This window comes from Chionomys nivalis, chromosome 2, assembly GCF_950005125.1.
Source record: "Chionomys nivalis chromosome 2, mChiNiv1.1, whole genome shotgun sequence".
NCBI lineage: Eukaryota > Metazoa > Chordata > Mammalia > Rodentia > Cricetidae > Chionomys > Chionomys nivalis.
The window spans coordinates 285,142-305,867 of NC_080087.1; the positions used below are offsets into that span (position 1 = coordinate 285,142).

General features: G+C 36.3%; 3 protein-coding genes across 4 annotated transcripts; all 3 read right to left on the minus strand.

Annotated features, from left to right (window-relative positions):
* Window positions 1-483: 483 nt before the first annotated feature.
* On the minus strand, window positions 484-1,422 carry LOC130862794 (olfactory receptor 10AG1-like). Its single transcript, XM_057752607.1, has one exon. The coding sequence runs from the start codon at window positions 1,381-1,383 to the stop codon at window positions 484-486; it is 900 nt and encodes a 299-aa protein (XP_057608590.1). The 5' UTR covers window positions 1,384-1,422.
* A 6,738-nt stretch (window positions 1,423-8,160) lies between these two features.
* On the minus strand, window positions 8,161-11,300 carry LOC130870028 (olfactory receptor 10AG1-like). Of its 2 annotated transcripts, XM_057762599.1 has the most exons (2): window positions 11,279-11,300; window positions 8,161-9,083 (listed from the first exon to the last, which is right to left on the minus strand). In XM_057762599.1, exons 1-2 carry the CDS (start codon window positions 11,298-11,300, stop codon window positions 8,161-8,163), a joined length of 945 nt encoding a protein of 314 aa, XP_057618582.1. The 2 variants fall into 2 exon arrangements, with proteins under 2 accessions (XP_057618582.1, XP_057618583.1); XM_057762600.1 differs by lacking the exon at window positions 11,279-11,300 and having other exon boundaries at window positions 8,161-9,096.
* A 6,420-nt stretch (window positions 11,301-17,720) lies between these two features.
* Window positions 17,721-18,665, minus strand: LOC130862804 (olfactory receptor 5I1-like). The gene has a single exon (XM_057752620.1). It carries the CDS (start codon window positions 18,663-18,665, stop codon window positions 17,721-17,723), a length of 945 nt encoding a protein of 314 aa, XP_057608603.1.
* Window positions 18,666-20,726: the final 2,061 nt, after the last annotated feature.

Here is a 20,726-nt window from a genome sequence, read left to right on the forward strand (position 1 = left end):
ATACCTTTTCATTCTGGAATGTCCATAGAGATTGCTTGGACTCTAATTTATGGCTGAATAACATATCTATACAGTCATTTAAATATAGAAGTATTTTACCATAACTTACAGTTGATAACTACTGTTCAATATAGCACAGAACAAAAGATGAATATCTGCAACTATGTGAATGGATTTTTAGTAGGCAATTTTCCAATAAATTCATTCCATGAACAAAATTTGTCCCTATTTTGTTTCTATCTGTACATAGAAATGGCAAGCACACTAAACTTTTTTATTGACAAAATACTTTCTCAAACATAGAACATTGAAGATAATGATATGCATAGTACATACACAAACGTAAAACTTTTTAATATTTAAGTGCAAAATATACATAAATCCTAAGTGATTACCTTTTCAAACAAAGATTGAATACCGTTAAGAAGTTTCTCTAAATCCTGAAACACAAAAGGCAAAATCATTTAGAGTACATGGATAACACTATGGTTTAAGAAATAACCTTTTCAGAGCTGCAATCACCTCCTTGTTCCTGAGGCTGTATATCAGTGGATTGAGCATGGGAGTCACAATTGTGTAGAATACAGACAGCAGTTTGTCAGTTCCTGGAGAATGCATGGACTTTGGTCTCAAGTAGGTAACTGTAGCTGATCCATAAAACAAAACCACCACCAGCAAATGGGAAGAGCACGTGGAGAAGGCTTTGGCCCTCCCTTTGGCTTTTGGCAACCTCAGAATGGTGGCAATGATTTTGCTGTATGATGTAAGCACCAGTATGACGTGGAGTGCAGCCAACACCATAACAACCACATAGACAGACAGCTCGTGCACTGAAGTATCCCCACACGCTAGCTTGAGAATCGGGGGTATATCACAGAAGAAGTGTTCTATTTTGTTAGAATTGCAGAAATGCAGGGAGAAAATCTGACATGTCTGTCCTATCTGGATTGGAATGCTAGCGAGCCAGGATCCCACTGCCAGCTGAGTGCACTTCGTTGGGCTCATGATCAGAATGTAGTGCAGAGGGTTGCAGATGGCCACATAGCGGTCATAGGACATTACAGCCAGCAGGAAACTTTCAGTCGTTCCAAATATAAGGAAGAAGCACAACTGAGTGGCACAGGACATCACTGAAATGCTTCTGTCCTGCATCTCAATGTTGAACAGAATCCTTGGGACAATAACTGATACGTAACAGATTTCCAGAGAGGAAAAATTTGCCAGGAAAAAATACATGGGTTTCTGTAATGCAGGGTCCATACTGGTTATTACTATTATGAGGAAATTTCCAGTCAGGATAATTACATAAACAGCAGAGAACACTGCTAATATAAAACCTTGGAGATTGGGAAGGTCTGAAAATCCTATCAGAACAAATTGCATCACTGTTGAAACATTTTCGATGTCATTGAGTCCCTCATATTTCACCTATGGAAAATGTTAAATCACAAATAGACATCACTTCTGATTTCAGCCTAATTAGCTTCATGTATACTTTTCTGAAGGCACAAGTCTCTTTTTAATAATTAAAAAATGTTAAGATTCCATTGTTCTAAAAAGTATAATCAAATATATTTTCATAATTTATAAATGATGATTCAGAACTTGTATTTTCATCTTCTGATATATATTTTATTATGTTTTTGCATTGATAGGATACATGATTTAAATTGTATAATTCGTTTGTAAATGCAATATCTGAAAGCCCTATGATGTTGCTGTGGTTTCTTCAAGATATTTTCTAGGCTTGTGTTCTGTAGAATTTCAATACAAAACAAAATGGAATTAAGCCATTAAATACCTTTTCAATGTTGTTATCCTTTAAGTGCAAGTTATATAGGATCAGCAGGCATAAATATTGTTTAGACTTTTAAGTTCATTAGTGTTTATCTAAATTTTTTAGCAATATTATTTTCACTAATTCCACTATCATCATATTTATGTTTTTTCCATTCAATATTGCCACAATGTGTGTATTTGTTTGTGTGTGTTTGTCTGTGTGTGTATTTGTGCACATTAATGTGTGTTTGTGTTTATGTTATTTCTATTTTTCTGATTTTTATGCATAAATATGGATTAAAAATGTTAATTTTCACTATGCTTTATCAACACATTATGTGTAACAAATAGCTTACTGTTTTGCAAAGCTAATTTATTAACCAACTGGATAAAATATTAACACAATAAAGCACTTATTTCACATCAAGAGTCCGACAAAACAAGCTACTGTTAATGGTGAAAGTTTTGACCCCTGCCAGTTGCACATTAAGGAATCTTACATATGTATCTCTGTTCATTATCAAATAATAGGAGTAAGAATATGATGAATTATTTTCTTCCTCTTTAATCATGTATAATTAGTATATCATGTAATTTTTCTTTACTGTGAGCTATTTTATTATCATATAATCTTGTGAAATATAGGAAAATAAAACTAAGTAGCTCACAATAAGGAGAATCCTCATCACTATTTGTCCAAAATGTTAGTGTGGTCAGTGAAAAGGGAACAAGCTTCAAAAACATATTAGGTATAAATTCTATTTTATAGTAATTTAGAATATAATAAATTGGTTAAAATATTTTCAGTGTCCTGTAATTTTATTATAATTTTATTAGAATATGGTGATAGAAATTGAGAAAAACCTAAGATATATTCTCACCATAGTGGCAGTAGAGAGTGCCAGGAGCCAGGATACGGGGAGACATGGGAAGATGGAAGGAGATGACAATGGACGTGAATCTTTCATTAGTGTATAAAAAATAAAAATCTAGGGGCTGGAGATATGGCTCAGCGGTTAAGAGCATTGCGTGCTCTTCCAAAGGACCAGAGTTCGATTCCCAGCAACCACATGGTGGCTCACAACCATCTGTTGTGAGGTCTGGTGTCCTCTTCTAGCAGGCATATATGCAAACAGAATATTGTATCCATAATAAATAAGTAAATATTTAAAAAAAGTAAAAATCTAAACCTCTATTGCACAACAGAGAGTTAAAACTTTATATTGTGCTGCTGTATAATGCATGAGACAAAATCTGTTTTTAAACATAGTCATCATAAAGAAAATATGCATATTTGTTTGACAGTTTACCCTGATTTTATCACAGTAATATATAAATGATGATATCAGAATTTCCTTCCTTTGAACTCATATGATTATCTAATCAGATAAAATAAAAAGAAGAATGAAGAAAGTGATAAATAGATCACTTCATAGGAGATATGGTAACTGAGTTGGTAGAGCATCTATAATTTAAGTAAGTGGTGATGTTGCTAAGCAAAGGTTTCAAGTTCAGACTCTGCTTTCTCTATCTGCCTGTCACCACTATAATCATTCTTCACTCAGAGACGCATTCCAATTTAAGGAAAAGACTAACATGGAAAACAAAGGAAACATTTTAACATAAGCATGATAGGATATAATTCAATTTTATAATACCCATTACCTAAATTACTTAATGGTTATGTAAAATTGCGCCTTTTGGAGATCTTATTTCTATATTTAAAATACATAAAATATTTGATTATTTCTTAAGCAGATTATTTCATTAATAAATATTGAGAGTTAAATGAAGATATTGGTGAAGACGTAGTATTTATTATACAAGTTTAATTTGCAATAGAGTGCTTTCCATTTTTTTCATGTGATTACTTAGCATTTATATCTAGAAATGTACAAAGTCTGACTCAACCAGTGTTTCAAATATAAGCATTAAATTTTTATCTTATTCTCTGTAATTAAATATTGTTTTCTGGTGTTTCTACACTGTACACATAACCTTGTATTTATTCCATTTCATTTCACACTCACCTATCTCATTCTACACACAATATAATACATACCATTATTGTTTGCAAAGATAGTTTTCAGCTCATTAAACTTATTTAAAACAGTTTCTCACTGCCTTTTCAAATGTCTCAGTATAAACTAACTATATCATTTAAGTAATAAAATTCGCTACCCTGGGGATCAACTCTTTTCCCATGCAACCTTCTAACTGAGATATTAATTCTCCTTGTCACTCACAGAGAAGAGTACAAGAACAAAAATAATATCCAGGGAGGTTATTTTTAAGAATGATGTGCATGCTTATGTGTTTTGATCAGATCCTTCTTCTCCAACCTCCCCAGCCCAACCACCACTTTTTGTTCTCAAAATCCAAACCCCCTTATTTCCCTGAGTCAAGTTGGTATTTCTGTATATGTCTATGAGATGTCTGACTGGGTATATCCCTGAAACATAAATGCATGTCTCATTCCCCAGCAGCCTTTAATTGGCACCAATGTCTCAGATAGGGTTCCGGCTTCATGAAGCTTTTCCTGTTCCATAGTGAAAGTTAAGTTGTCTTGACCTTTTCCAAATCTTGTGCACCCAGTCCCATTTGCCAGGAGTTCATGTATGCTACAGACCTGTTATGTTCAAAAGAGACTGATTTGCTTCTGAGGTCAACTTTTTAGTTTACAATTTTCTGCACAATCTTCAGAGGAGTAGGTGTGATGTAGGTATCTCACTTAGCTGAGTATTCCACATCCCCTTATTTTATGCATGTTGCCATCTTCGGAAGTCTTTATTAATTAGCATCTATTACAAAAAAGAGTTCCTGTGATGATGGTAAAAAATGAACTAATCTATTTCATTTTCAGCTTCTACAATTTTGTTATCAAGTAATGGGATCTTTGATAACATCAACATATTATATCTTTTTAAAATAATTAACACAATTTTTAATTTTTGTGTAGTTCATTATCATCATTTTGTAAAAGTAATTTCCAAAAATGTGTTGTTTGCTATTGGGAAAAGACACCACAGCTCCTGCGTATTTGAATACTATGTACAGTTCTTTAAAATAATGTATAAATACCTTTCACAGAAATTTATATATGTAGAAAACAATGTCTTTAAAATAAAAAAAGTTTAGAAAAACAATAAAATTTTGAAACCTAGTAGAATTTAGGGTTTTTATGGATTTAATATAATGTTAAGAGACTGGCTGACCTTTAGCATGGACGGAAGAGTAGTGAAAATGATGATCTGGCTATATTTCACAAGTTCCAGCTTAAAGCTAAGTTTTTACTGATGGGTAGCATAAAAGCTCTTTTCTGGTTAGGAGCTGCTTCATGGGCTATAACCAAGCAAAATTCAATGTTTCTGAAACAGACAATTACCTTACAAACACACAAACCACACAGACAGAGACACACACACCATACATATACAGACATGGACACAGAGACAGGGAAACACAAACAGCACATATACAGACAAAGAGACACAGATACACATATACACACACAATGCACTGAAATAATTTAAACATTTTTAAAGTTTCAAAACATAAAGACATAATTAGTAATACTGAAGTATTGTAGTTATTATCTTTCGCTCAGACAACACAGCATCAGCCTTTAGACAAATGGTGTTTTCATGAATTCTTTTTTTTCTTTTTATTAAAAATTTCCACCTCCTCCCTTCCTCCCATTTCCCTCCCCCTCCCAACACTATCCCTCCCCTTCCCTCTCCAGTCCAAAAAGCAGTCAGGGTTCCCTGCCCTGTGGGAAATCCAAGGTTCCCCCACCCCACCCCACCCCCACCCCGCACCGCTCCTCCATCCAGGTCTAGGAAGGTGAGCATCCAAACAGACTAGGTTCCCACAAAGCCAGTACATGCAGTAGGATCAAAACCCAGTGCCACTGTCCTTGGTTTCTCAGCAGCCCTCATTGTCAGCCACGTTCAGAGAGTCCGGTTTGATCACCTGTATTTTCAGTCCCAGTCCAACTGGCCTTGGTGAGCTCGGATTAGAGATTAGATCAGCCCCACCCTCTCAGTGGGTGGGGGCACCCCTTGCGGTCCTGACTGCCTTGCTCATGTTCTCCCTCCTTCTGCTCCACATTTGGACCTTGGGAGCTCAGTCCAGTGCTCCAGTGTGGGTCTCTGTCTCTATCTCCATCCATCGCCAGATGAAGGTTCTATGGTAATATGCAAGATATTCATCAGTGTGGCTATAGGATAGGGCCAGTTCAGGAGCCCTTTCCTCAGTTGCCCAAGGAACAAGTTGAGGACATCTCCTTGGACACCTGGGAACCCCTCTAGAGTCAAGTCTCTTGCCAACTCTAAAATGGCTCTTAATTAAGATATCTACTTCCCTGCTCTCATATTCTCCCTTCCTCCATCCCACCCCCCCCCCTCCATTCCCCCAAGCTCTCCCCATCCTCCCCTTCTCCCTTCTCTCTCCCCCTATCCCCTTACCTCCACCCCACCCCACCTCCAAGTTCCCAAATTTTGCCTGGCAATCTTGTCTACTTCCAATTTCCAGGAGGATAACTATATATTTTTTCTTTGGGTTCACCTTCTTATTTAGTTTCTCTAGGATCCCGAATTATAGGCTCAATGTCCGATAGAAGACCCAGATATTAACCCACAAACCTATGAACACCTGATTTTCGACAAAGGAGCTAAAAGTATACAATGGAAGAAAGAAAGCATCTTCAACAAATGGTGCTGGCATAACTGGATGTCAACCTGAAGAAGAATGAATATAGATCCATTTCTATCACCATGCACAAAACTCAAATACAAATGTATTAAAGACTTCAATATTAATCTGAACACACTGAACCTGATAGAAGAGAAAGTGGGAAGTAGTCTACAACACATGGGCACAGGAGACCACTTCCTACATATAACCCCAGTAGCACAGACAATAAGGGCAACATTGAATAAATGGGACCTCCTGAAACAGAGAAGCTTCTGTAAAGGAAAGGACACTGTCATTAAGACAACCTATGGATTGGGAGAAGATCTTCACCAACCCCGCATCAGACAAATGTCTGATCTCCAAAATATATAAAGAACTCAAGAAACTAGACTTTAAGATGCTAATTAACCGAATTAAAATGGTGTTTTCATGCTTTCTAGATGGTTTTTATTTCTTGTTTCTAATCATTTATCATAGATACATTAGTATTTACTCACTGTGACCTAGAGAGTAAATTTAGTTTAGCAGTAACACTAATTTTGTTTGCTCAATTTTGAACTTACATGGACTCCTCGGCATATGCAAAACTCATGATTTTGTGTACATACATGCATAGACACACACATAAGTATGCATGTATGTATGTATGTATAATTTTTGAAACAGTTTCTCTGATTCAAAACGAGGTACATATTTGCAAATCTGGGATGAGATAAATGAAAATGGATGGTTATGTTGCTCTATGTTCAATTTTCCCATTCAAAGCTGTTCAATGGCTGAATAATTTTAGCAACCCCCCTAATCAGGGATAAAAGAATGAAAGCACATATCTGCAGATACCATATAACTGTTCAGACTTCAGCAAAGCCTGAAATAACTCAAGTACTTGCATTCACATTTAAATTTAAGGAATCCATTTTGGTAAACATGGAGAGGCCAAGGTGTAGATCTGTGAATTGTAGTTTAAAAAAAGGAAAAACATCAGCAGCAAGAACAACAGCAGAACTTCAAAGTGAAGTAATCTAGGGTTACTATAATAAAGGAGAAAATAAATGAAAAAATATTGTGTATGTTCACAGTGTTGTTATACCATAAAGTGTTCTCATACTAATTAGGGGAAAGGATGTGGGTTTCAGCTTTTCTTTTGGTATTGCGATGGAATTATTCCATACTGGAGCAGAATCGCTTAAATAAATAAACTCAAATAGCAACTGTAATTTTTTCCAGATCTTTTCAGAGTAACAGGAAGACTTGCTGATAATTCAGTCATCACTTACGTACTTACTCAATAAGCATTCATTATTCTATTCCTACTGGAAGTTATTTCTATATGCTTCTGAACCATAGAAGACTGTCGGAAAATATACGTATGAATATGTTAAAGAATCTATTAACTTTCAGGTATGGAAGTAAAATTTTGAATTCTACCTGCATACTTAAAACAAAAATATGAAATATTAAAGTTTTGCTTTTAAAAATAAATATTTTTTCTAAGATGGTTTACTGAGGATGGGTAAACTTGCCTAATGAACATCTAAATACAGTAAAGTGAATAAGAATATATGTTTAAAAATTGCATTATAAAATGGAAGTGTTTTCCTTCTCAATATGAGGATGAAGCATTACAAAATGTGTTAGTTACCAGTAATTCAAGGAAATACAACAATCTGATGCTAACACATGGCCCTACTTTTGCAGTTTTAACTTTCTCAGTGCAGCAATCACCTCCTTGTTCCTAAGGCTGTATATGAGTGGATTGAACATGGGAGTCACAATCGTGTAGAACAGAGATAGCAGTTTGTCAGTTTTTGGAGAATGCATGGATTTTGGTCTCAAGTAAGTAATGGTACCAGATCCATAAAACAGAACCACCACCAGCAAATGGAAAGAGCATGTGGAGAAAGCTTTTGCCCGCCCTTTGGCTGTAGGTAACCTTAGGATGGTGGCAATGATTTTGCTGTATGATGTAAGCACCAGTATGAAGGGGAGCGCAGCCACCACCATAACAACCACATAGACAGACAGCTCGTGCACTGAAGTGTCCCCACAGGCCAGCTTGAGAATGGGGGGTATGTCGCAGAAGAAATGGTCTATTTGGTTAGAATCGCAGAAATGCATAGAGAATATCCAACAGGTTTGGCCAATCTGGATTGGGATGCCACTGAGCCAGGAGCCTGCGGCCAGCTGAGTGCATTTTCTCGAGTTCATGACCAGAGGATAGTGCAGAGGGTTGCAGATGGCCACATAGCGGTCATAGGACATCACAGCCAGGAGAAAGCACTCATCCGTTCCCAACATAAGGAAGAAGCACATCTGCACGGCACAAGCCAGCATGGAAATGTTTGTATTCTGTGTCCAAATGTTGAACAGAATCCTTGGGACAGTCACTGATACGTAACAGATTTCCAGAGTGGAAAAATTTGCCAGGAAAAAGTACATGGGTTTTTGCAATGTAGGGTCAAGTCTAGTTATTAATAGTATGAGACAATTACCAATGAGTATAATCATGTAAATGATGGAGAATACTGCAGACAGAATTCCTTGGAGGTTGGGAAGTGAAGCGAATCCCAGCAGGACAAATTGGGTCACTGTGGAAATATTGCTTTCTGCTCCAAACTTCATCTGTGGAAATCATTTAGTCAGTCTGAATCATTTGTCTTTAGCTTTGTTTCCATCTCTACAATCTAAGAGTACCTTTCATTTTTATTACTCCATTCTCTATAAGAATTTGTCACTGTAAACAAATGCCTATTCAAAGCCTCACATTTCGTCCTTCTCAAGAAATTATACTAATTTTATTGTAAGAAATTTTTTAAATTTGTAGTATTCACTTAAACTGACTATAATTGGTAATTTGAAATATGTTCAGTATTTGTTACTTGTGTTTATACTCATTCCTCAAATATGTTTTCTGTGACCCTCAGTTTATATTTATTTGATTTTCAAATCACCAGTTTCAGTCTATGATAATTTAATGATTAAATAGCTACAGAACAAGGTTGCTTGATTCTTAAAAACTGATAGTAAGAAATATAATACATCAAATATTATTTAAGCATTAATAACAAACAATAGAATACAACAAAATAATATTTAAACTTCAATGTACAATCTGCAAAACCATCACTTAAGTTGTGCTCACATTTTATAGTGAGTAGTGATAATGACTGAGGTAATGGTGTTGATAATCTCAGTAATAACTCTAAGGGGAAGGTGCACATTCCAGACATGTTTACTTACTTTATAGAAAGATTGCCACCTGCCACTTGTATATATGACTGTCTTAAACCTCTCAGCTACTAACTAATTCCTACAAATGTAATTAATTTCCTTTAGTTCATTCTGTGATGTGTTATTGTATGTGGATGTTCTTGGTAGGTTTACATATATTTTCATTTCCTTATATCCAGACCGGCATTGTAAGCATTTAAAAAAAAGTCTGCATTTAATGTGTGTGGGAAACTTATTATTTGACCAAAGTGGTTTAGTATCTTATTGGGAAATTTCTAAGTCTAAGCACCTGCTTCAATCATGCTATCCCCCAAGATGTAAGATGTGGTTTCAGCTAGAATTCAAAACCTCTCTTACTCAATGAATTTTTTGAAATTTGTGTCTGTGAATGTTAAGGGGATAGGAGTGGAGGTCTGAAAGAATGATTTTATTTCCATTATCGCTTGCAGAAATAGTATTCCTAAAGTCAATTTGGTAGGAACAATATTGTTACATATTATATTAACCCTAAGGAAACATTTGAATATGTTAAACATAATAATTAAACATGCTTCAGAAGGAGAGAACATTATCCCAATTTTAATGTTATGGAATAACATACATCAAACCTCAGCATGGTTCCCAAAACTTTCATAATTGCAATGTACCAGCAAAAAATAAATGAAAAATAAATGAGACTAAGAGAAACGAGTGCCTTTACACACACAGTATTATAACTGAGTTACTTAGATAATCATTTGATTGTGGATAGTAACACACCTATGATATGATTTCAAGTGTGACTTACTCAAAAAATGCCCAGGTAGCTTATAGTATCCTACAATATCTCAATTTAATGTCATTCATGTAGCCATTTCAATTCATTTCAAATTGAGTATAATGCAGGAAAAACACCAAACAAAAGGAAAGCCTTTTGTTAGTAGGTGCATGGATTTTGAACTCAAGTAAAATCCTGTAATCTCTTTCTTGTATTATGTAAATATTGTTTTGACAAATACTGTCTTCAGAATAGATAAATGTAAAAATTTATGTATATGAATAACTCAGTACCCTATTAATACATGCTGGTGTTTATGTGATTATGATGAAAACCACAATTATGATATTGATCCTAATTTTAGTACCTGTGCTCCCGATATAATAAAGTAATTTGTCTTTTAGCCTCATTTGATCTCTTAATAATTTTAACCAGAAGACTATGGGCATTTATGAATAAGGGTTGTGGAATTTTAAAAGAAAATAAATCTATGTTATTAAAATATTCTATTACTATAGATCATTTACTGATAATAAATAAACTTGCATTTGTAAGCATAAATTGTAATATACAAAAGTAATTAATGTTAAATTTTTGAAACAAAATAAACTACTTACCTTTATTGGATTCTATAAAATGAGAGAAATAATAAAAAATTAAATCAGATAAATTATTTTTTTTCAGAGTCTATCTACATTCTCCACCATATTCAGTGTCAGAATAAAGAGAGTTCTTTAAGTACTAATGGTTCTCTACCCTGGGGAACATCTACTTTCCTATTGCATTTTATAATTGAAATGAGCTAGTTTGTCTGACACTCAAAGGTTTGATATGACATCCAAAATACTGCATGTATATGCTTTTTTTTCTTTTTCTTTTTCTTCTTCTCCTCCTCCCCATCATCGTCTTATTGGTTTTCAAACTTTTAATCTCTTGTATTTTTAGGTGATTCTTTTGAAATCAATTTTAAAACTATTGTAATAGTATATTGATTATATATATATATAAACTAAATGCTCTTTATAATGAAATAAAATACATTTTTACCCAGAAAAATTATTATTATTTTTTATTCAGAGCTGAGATTACTGCATTCTTTGTCATTTTGAGCATTTGAACAGTCATTTGATCATGATGATCACCATGCCAATCAAGAGTTATAGCAATTTTAATTTAATTGTTATTAAGCCTGTTCACTCAGGACTTACCAATGTCTCAGTGGTTAAGATCATTGGCTGCTCTTGCAAAGGATCCAGGTTCAGTTCACACTACAAGGCATCTCTTTATCACCTGTAACTCCACTTCCAGGGAATTCCATACTCTCTTCTTGCCACACAATACACGCATGTGTGTAAAAGAAATTTTCCTACAGATGTGTTCCTACCTTCAATGATAACAAAAATCCCTAGTTAGGTTATACATAAAGCTTTAGGGATTATTTGTTTTCCTTCTTTATAGTTAAATTCAGAAAATATATAAAGCTATACATATAGACTAATCACAAACACCGCCCTCAGTTTATGAACCTTTCATCAGCATGGGAAGAAACTCTTACTCATAATTAATCTGTCACTTCCCTTTTCTTTCTAATCTCCAGCACTGAATAAGCATTAGTCTGTTATTTCTCTTAATGTATCTCTCTGAGATTATGTATTAATTAGCTTTTAAACATATCATTTACATGTTCCTCAATATATCTATAACCTTTGTATTTTATGAGATATGAGCTAATGATACTACACAATTTTTCTTCCATTTAAGTCTGTGTTCTTGGATACAATATTCCCTGTAAACTTTCCCATGTTGTGGGCTGGTACTTTGATCTTGCTCATAACACTGTAGCATTCCACAATACAAATAAAAATTAATTCATCTCAAGATAATGTGTAATAAAAGGTATACAAAGTCTTATAATTAATATACTATCTGTGATTATGATATGAAGCAAACCTGGCTTGTTGCAACATGGAAATTGTAACAGAAAACCCACGTCACAAACTTCATGCTTCTTTCAGCATTTCAAAATTCTTAAGGAGTATGTGATAGTATTAAGATCTTGAAATTTTATTCTACCGTAAGTGGTTCTGCATGAGAATATTTCTTACATGTTATAGAATGTATTTAATCACTAGTTCTCCATAGGCAGAAGCTAGAGATGGAGTAAGCATGAGGGTTCCTTTTTTAACGCCAACATTCAGAGGCAGAGACAGGAGGATCTCTGCGTAATCTGGGCCATTCTGGTCTACACATTAGGTTCCACAACAGTCAGGGCTCCATAGTAGATAAACTCTGTCTCAGACAAAAGTATCTAGCAATTGTGTTTTTGGGTGATTTTGCACTGGTGTGTTTAAGAATAGATGCTTTCGTGCAGTTATACAAAATTATATGGCATTGATTATAGAACATTTCATACATGTTTATTGTCAAAATTTAGATTTAGTTAGAAAATGAACTTTAGTCATTTTCTACATGATTCAACATGATTAACTAATGTCATATGCTTTAAATACTTCAGCATGAAGATAATGAAATATCTACATTAACTATGTTCTCAAGAATTTCTAAATCCATTTAACAAGCTATTACATGGCCAAGTTTGAAAACAATTGACTTTGTGAAATTAATTATCTCACTGGTATCACCATTGCCATTATTTCAGATAAGACTTAAGAGTTTAAATGCAATTCTTTCAAACACAAATTTTATTATGGAAAATATTATTACAAACAGTATAAAGCTTATATAGCAATATATTCAAAATTTATAGTAACATATAATTCCATGCAGGATATGGATACTTGAATATCATTTAATAACTTACCAAACCTCTGGAAATGTTGTAATATGAGCGGCGGGGCTGTGTCCCCGGCACCCAGCCGCCCGCATGGCTAGCTTATGCCCCGAAATAATTACACGGAAACTGTATTCTTTTAAACACTGCCTGGCCCATTAGTTCCAGTCTCTTATTGGCTAGCTCTTACATATTGATCTAACCCATTTCTAATATTCTGTGTAGCACAACGAGCTGGCTTACCAGGGAAGATCTTAACCTGCGTCTGTCTGGAGTGGGAGAATCATGGCGACTCCTGACTCGGCTTCTTTCTCCCAGCATTCTGTCTGTTTACTCCACCCACCTAAGGGCTGGCCTATAAATGGGCCAAGGCAGTTTCTTTATTAAATGAAAGTACTACTACACGCCCAGCAGCTTTCCATCTCACACACACCAGTAACTGAAGGCACTCACCAATCCCTGCCTTATCTGATAGTAGTGCATATGAGGCAGAAAGAGAAGGAAGACCTAGCTTAATGAGCTCTCTTCATCTGCCCATGGAGAGTTCCTGGTAGCTCCTAGGTGTTTAACTATTTAGCCCAGGGCATTTCTCTTACTGAAACAGTAAGAGAATTCTCGACCAGTATTTTCCAGGATCTAGCACTTCCTACCCTGCATAACATTGGAAACTATTGTGATTTGTCACTCCATGGAATTAGACAGAGAATATCTATGACTGTATATGTCTGGGCACAGAAAAGATATAGAAAAGTGATAGAACTCTGACAAATATTCCATTCAGAATATAAATATCATTTAATAACTTACCAAACCTCTGGAAATTGGACAATATACATAAAATTTTTTTGGCACATATAGGAGCTATCTGTCTCCCAGTCTCCCTTTCTGTGTCTGTCCCTACCTCTTTTTCTCCTCTCTGATTCTCTCTCGTTCTCTTTCTCCCTCATATCTGTGTATGGACTGTTTGTTTCTTTATTCTGCAGTATGATGTATCTCTTTGTCCTTCATGGTATATGGAAGTTGGAATGTGGGTGAAGAGCATTTGAGGGATTTTCTAGACATAACAAGTCATGGCATGGTCTCAAATGGAGCTCCATTTGAATATGCTGTTCGTTGTTTGCACACACTTTTTACATCAATATTCTTTAAGTTCATGCATGTGTTTGCACAATTATAAATAATGTCCTTGCCATGCGACCAGACTAAAATAAAATTTTATTCTGTTACTGCTATATTAAGTTCAGTCACATTCTTCTAGTTCTCTGCAAATAAATATTGTTAGTCATTACATGGAATTCAATGGAATTACATGGAAGTCAATTCATGACCTGAATAACTAAGAAAGTAAAATAAATGACTAAGTTACAAATTCTTTTTTTATTGAAGGTAATATTTAGGATACATATTGTATAGTTTAGATCTGAAAATTTAGAACTTACCTTAGTTGAACAGGTTTCTGTCAGATGGGCATGAAGCAGGTAGCATTTTATATTACCCATTGACGTTTGGGATTTCAGATTCTGAAAATATTTCCCTCAGGCTTTGATGTGATTAATTATAATTCTGGGTCTGTATTTTATGTCATAAGTCCAGTGCTAATTCTTTATTATGGTAACCAAATAAATATACATCAGTAGGCAAACTATTAACTATTTAAAAATATAAAATATAACCTAAGGTTTACTTCTTCATTCAAAGCAGAAATTTAACAAAATTTAAACAGCTACCAGTCTTTACCTCCTCATTTTTTTTCTGTAGTACTATATACTACATTTCCATTATTTCAGAAATATGTCAGTTTTGACATAATTATTTTATTTCTTAATAAAATGATGTAGCATAGTATTCACTCATTTAAAACAAAAACTTATTTGGTATCAGTGTACTGATTGGCTGTGTAGGCACCAACACTATTTAATTATAGAAACTCCTTAAAGCTTCAGTAATAAATTCATGTTCATTAGCAGTCATTCTCCCTTCTGAGCTGTCTGCAGTCTCTGGAACACACATTTCTGTTGATAAGTAGCTGCCTATATAGGGTAGAACATAAAATTATAACTAAGCAAAATGTAGCCTCTTGCAACAGACTTTGTATATTTATACTCAGCTTCTCATATCAGTGGTGTTTACATGCAACAGAGTATGTTTCCTTTAATGGTTAAATTATTCACACATGTGCATGTACACACAAACAAATCTATTTTATGGTGGTCATTCAATTTATTGGGGCTTTCTTGTTGCTCTTTGGTTATTTAAATAATTCATCGTCATGAATGTCAATGTTAAGGACATATTCTATACTTGAAATTGCATGCTCATTTGTGTGTGTGTGTACTTATGTGTGTAGGTATGTGTGTATGTGTGTGTGTGTGCAACTGTGTGTCATTGTCTATGTGTGTTTGATATTGTGGGTTTGCTCATTGACTCTCCTTTGAAACCAGAGGATGGTGTTAGATATCTTCCTGGTACTCTCTTTCTATGGATGAAATGTCTCTAATTTAATCTAAAACTTAAGATTGGTGGCCAGTCTGGCTGCACAGTGAGCTCTCAGGACTACCTGCACCTGCCCTACAGTGTTGGCATTACAGGATCTTACAATTTTTTAAATGATGCTGTAGGTTCACACTTAGTTCTTCATGCTTGCAGAATAAGCACTTACAAACACTGAATACCTCACTGGCTACAGCAATTATCATGTTCTTATCCCCAATGAAGATGCCCACAACATTAATTTCATGATATTATACATTCTACACACTTAGAACACTCCTTCTTCAACTTTCTGTTTTTTTTTTCACCTAGAAACCTTAAGACTATTTTAGTCACTGTTGTATTGATGATTGTGAGAAAGTTATGATTAACCCACAGGAAAAAGCATTTTTGCCCAGTTGAAAGAGCACATTTTTCCCATTAAGATTTGGGCTGGTGTATGCCAGCAAGAGGCACTCCTCATTAGAGCTTAGAAGCTGCTTAACTGAATAAGATAAAACACCTGTTTGAGCTTACTCCCAAGGACAGTGCATGGAGGTGGTTAGCTATCTGTACTGCTCCGTTTTCCTACCATTTGTCTGCAGTATATATGCTGGCTGAGAAATAAACTCAGGGTTGTTTAATATTGACCTTCAGTTCTCCTGGTTTATTCTATGATTCTGTCTTCAGCGTCATGCCTTCTCCCAGGTACCCTTTGCTGATTCCTGCCAGAGCAGGCTATGATATTTAATGATCTATACATACATGTGGATATCAAAATTATAAGCTAGAATCTGCTTCTGAGTGAGAACAAGTAGTATTCATATTTATGAGACTAAGATACCTCCTATTACATACTAATTTTCAGATCAACTTATTTTTTTTCAGAATTTTAGAATTCTGCTTTTAATAAAGCAAAAATAAAATTCCAAGCTGTATATATTCACTCTTTTTAGTGTCTATTCTTTCATAAGGGAGAAGGATGCTGGTTTCATTCCTCAATGTTTGTGAATAAACAGCAGTATTTAATATAGATATGCAGTGTAAGTATTCCTGTGTAGGCTGTAGTCCTTTGGGTGTATGCCCAAGAATGGCATGATGAGTCAGATCCTACTTCTGGTTTTAGCTTCTTAAGAAACTTCCACATTTTCTGTGTTGGCTGTACCCATTTATGATTCTACAAATAATTAATAAATTTTCCCAGTTCCACACATCCTCACAGGCATTTATTATTTTCTTTCAGGTAATGGTCATTATTTTGTATGAGATGAAACTCACTGTAGATTTAATTTGCATCTCTGAGAGGTTGAATTGCTAAGGATATTGCTTATCTAAATAGTAATTTTTAGTTTTACAATTATCTCTTTCTCTTTCTTTCTTTCTTTCTTTCTTTCTTTCTTTCTTTTCTTTCTTCTTTCTTTCTCTCATATGTGTGTGTGCTTTGTGTATATGCACATGTCTGGGCCTACATATGCCAGAGTTCCAGATTGGAGGTCAGAGGACCTTTACAGGTCTTGGTTTTCTCCTTTTGTATTGAATTAAGATCCTTAAGCTTCCTGGGCCTTAATTAGAGAGGTATTTTCTAGCCCTTGTACACTTTATAGGCAGGCTGAACTTCCTGAGAAAGGAAGGGAGGAAAAAGGAGGAGAGGAGAGGAACGGAAAAGGGAGAAGAGGAGAGGAGAGGAGATGGGGGAGAAGAGGAGAAGAGAGGACAGGGAAGGGGAGAAGAGAGGAGACAAGGAAAAGAGAGGAGGGGAAGGGAGGGAAGAGGAGAGAGTAGGAGAGAGGTGAAGAGAATAGAGGAGAAGAGACAAGGAAAGGAGAGGAGAGGAAAAGGAGGGGAGGAAAGGGGAGATGAGGAGAATAGAGGAGAGGAGAAGAGAAGAGAGGAGAGGAAAAGAGAGGAAAGGAGAAGAGAGGAGAAGACACGAGAGGGGAGGGAAGGAGAGGAGAGGCACCTGCAGTTGGAGCGAGGTGAATCTTAAAGTAGTCCTTGTCATTGAGATCGTACCTTAAATCTTAGAGCTTTCTTGGTGGCATCTTTTACATCTTTATTTCTCAAACTGTAAATCAGTGGATTGAGTACTGGGATGATGATGGTGTAGAATACTGAGATGATTTTGTCAGTACTGGGGGAATAGAAGGAGCTGGGCCGAGAATAAATGAAGAGCAGCGTGCCCTGATAGATGGCCACGGAGGTGAGGTGAGTCGCACAGGTGGAGAAAGTTTTCTTCCTCCCACTTGTAGAGCGGATCTTCAAGACGGAGAGAAGGATGAAGAAGTAGGAGATGATGATGACGATGAAGCAGAGGACCTCCACAGAACTCCCATATGTGGAAAGCAGCCATTCGTTAATGGACGTGTCCGTGCAGGAAAGCTTCAGCAGAGGAGGGAGGTCACAGAAGAAATGATTGATGACATTTTTGTCACAATATTTTAGAATAAAGGCGAAAGATGTGTGAACCAGGGAACTCATGTTGCCGCCAACATATGACAGCACGACCAACCGTATGCACAGGTTCCTGGACATTGCAACTGTGTACAGCAAAGGATTGCAGATGGCAACGTAACGATCATAGGCCATGGCAGCCAGGATAAAGGATTCAGTATCGGCAAATGTACAGAAGAAATAAAACTGGAGAGCACAGCCAATGTAAGAAATCGATTTCTTTGCTGAGAGGAAATTGACTAGCATGTTGGGAACAATTACTGAAGAATAACACAGGTCTACGAAGGAAAGATTGCTAAGGAAAAAGTACATAGGGGTTTGAAGATGTGGGTCTGTCCTAATTAACAACATCAAGCCAATATTGCCTGTTAAAATCATACCATACAATGTCAGAAACACAAGGAATAAAACAACCTGGAGTGCAGGAATTGTTGGGAAACCTAACAAGATGAATTCAGTGACCAAGGTATAGTTTTCAATTGTAAACTCCATGCAGGAGTAGTTTTTTTTTTCTTTTTTCTTTTAGAGAACTATAAAAGCTTAAAAATATGATACAGGTCAGAAAATTGAAATAATTCAGAATAAGCTTATTTCATTATTTTATAAAGGATAGTTAAATAAACAAAAGGTCTATGATCAAGCTGTTTCCAAACCCAGTATCTGAGAGATATATTTCAGAATTTGGTCAACGATTGAACTGAAGGCTACCTTGTGTATTTTGATTCACCATTCTTTTTGACACTGCACTACTGACTTTTCCTTTTCCAGGCCAGAACAAGGCATGTTTTTGTTTACATTTCTGTACTAAAATATAATGGAGTATTTGGATGCCAAGAATGAAGTCATTGATGAAAACACAATGTTAAAAGAAAAATTAGATTTTATATTGATGTAAATTGATATCTCATGCCTTTCTTTTGGCATCAAAAAGTTAGAACAGTTTACTTCACTTCTTTTTGTTCCTCCCCTACCCCCACACATTTAAGGTACAGGCATGATGTGCTGTGCCAACGTAACACAAGCTAGAGTCATTGAAGAGGAGAACGGTCCCTCCTTGGAGAAAATTTCTTCAAAAGATTGAATGGTAGCCAACACTATAAGGCATTTTTCTTAATTAGTGATTTCTTTGAGGGGGCCCAGTTGCGTGTGAATCAGTCTACTTCTTGTCTTGTGTTCTGGGTTCTATAAGAAAGCTTTGCCTTCTTCCTTCTGCCCCCTTTCCTCTTTGGGCACATAACACCATCCAGCTCAGTCTGTCTGGCGCTGGGGGCAAATCCTCAGGGCAAGTTGGCAGGCGAGACTTCCTTTGTTTCTCCAGCCTGCCTGCACCAAGCAAGGTAAGGCCTTTGTTTACATACTACCCAACCTGCACGGAGATTTGATCTAGGCACCAGGAGAGACAGCAGCGGGGAGAGTTTGTGACCTGACTGGCGGCGGCGGAAGCAGCCCTGGACAGGGAACTCTGAAGTTCCTCATCCCCCACCCTATACTCCCTGGGCTCCCTGCAGGGGCTCTACACCCTACATACTGCCTCTCTCTTCTTGTCCCACCCAGTTTGCATCCAGAACCCTTCTTCCTTCTGCCCCCTTTCCTCTTTGGGCACATAACACCATCCAGCTCAGTCTGTCTGGCGCTGGGGGCAAATCCTCAGGGCAAGTAGGCAGGCGAGACTTCCTTTGTTTCTCCAGCCTGCCTGCACCAAGCAAGGTAAGGCCTTTGTTTACAAACTACCCAACCTGCACGGAGATCTGATCTTGGCACCAGGAGAGTCATCAGTGGGAGAGCTAATCTGGGTACCAGGAGAGCCGTCTTTGGGCACGGAGATCTGATATTGGTACCAGGAGAGACATCATTGGAGCACCAGAAGAGCTATCACTGCAGGGTGCCATCACTGGGAAAGCACATCAGTAGGCAAGGAGACCTGATCCGGTAAAAGAAGATCCATAGGGGAGCATTCACAGAAAGAGATGGGCAGGCGCCAATGCAAGAATTCACCCAACAATCTGAAAAACTATATGAAACCACCAGAACCCAGCGACCTCACAACAGGAGGACATGAACACCTTAATCATGAAGAAGTAGATAAAATTGACTTTATGAAAGTGATTGACGCCCTTAAACAGCATGTAAAAAATACCCTTATAGAAATGGATGAGAAGTATAACAGAAAGTTTGAAGAATTGAGTAAATCAGTGAGTGATACCCTAGGAAACCAAGGAAAAACAATCAAACAAATAATGGAAACAGTTCAAGACTTAAAAACTGAAATGGAGGCAAAGAAGAAAACACAAACAGAAGGCCAGATGGACAGGGAAAATCTAGGTAAATGAATAGAGACTACAGAAGCAAGCATAACCAACAGAGTACAAGAGATAGAAGAAAGAATCTCAGATTCTGAAGATACCATAGAGAAAATAAACACGCTGATCAAAGAAAACAGCAAGGCCAACAAATTCTCATCACAAAACATTCAGGAAATATGGGACACAATAAAAAGACCAAACCTAAGAATAATAGGAATAGAATAAGGAGAAGAAGCGCAGCTCAATGGTC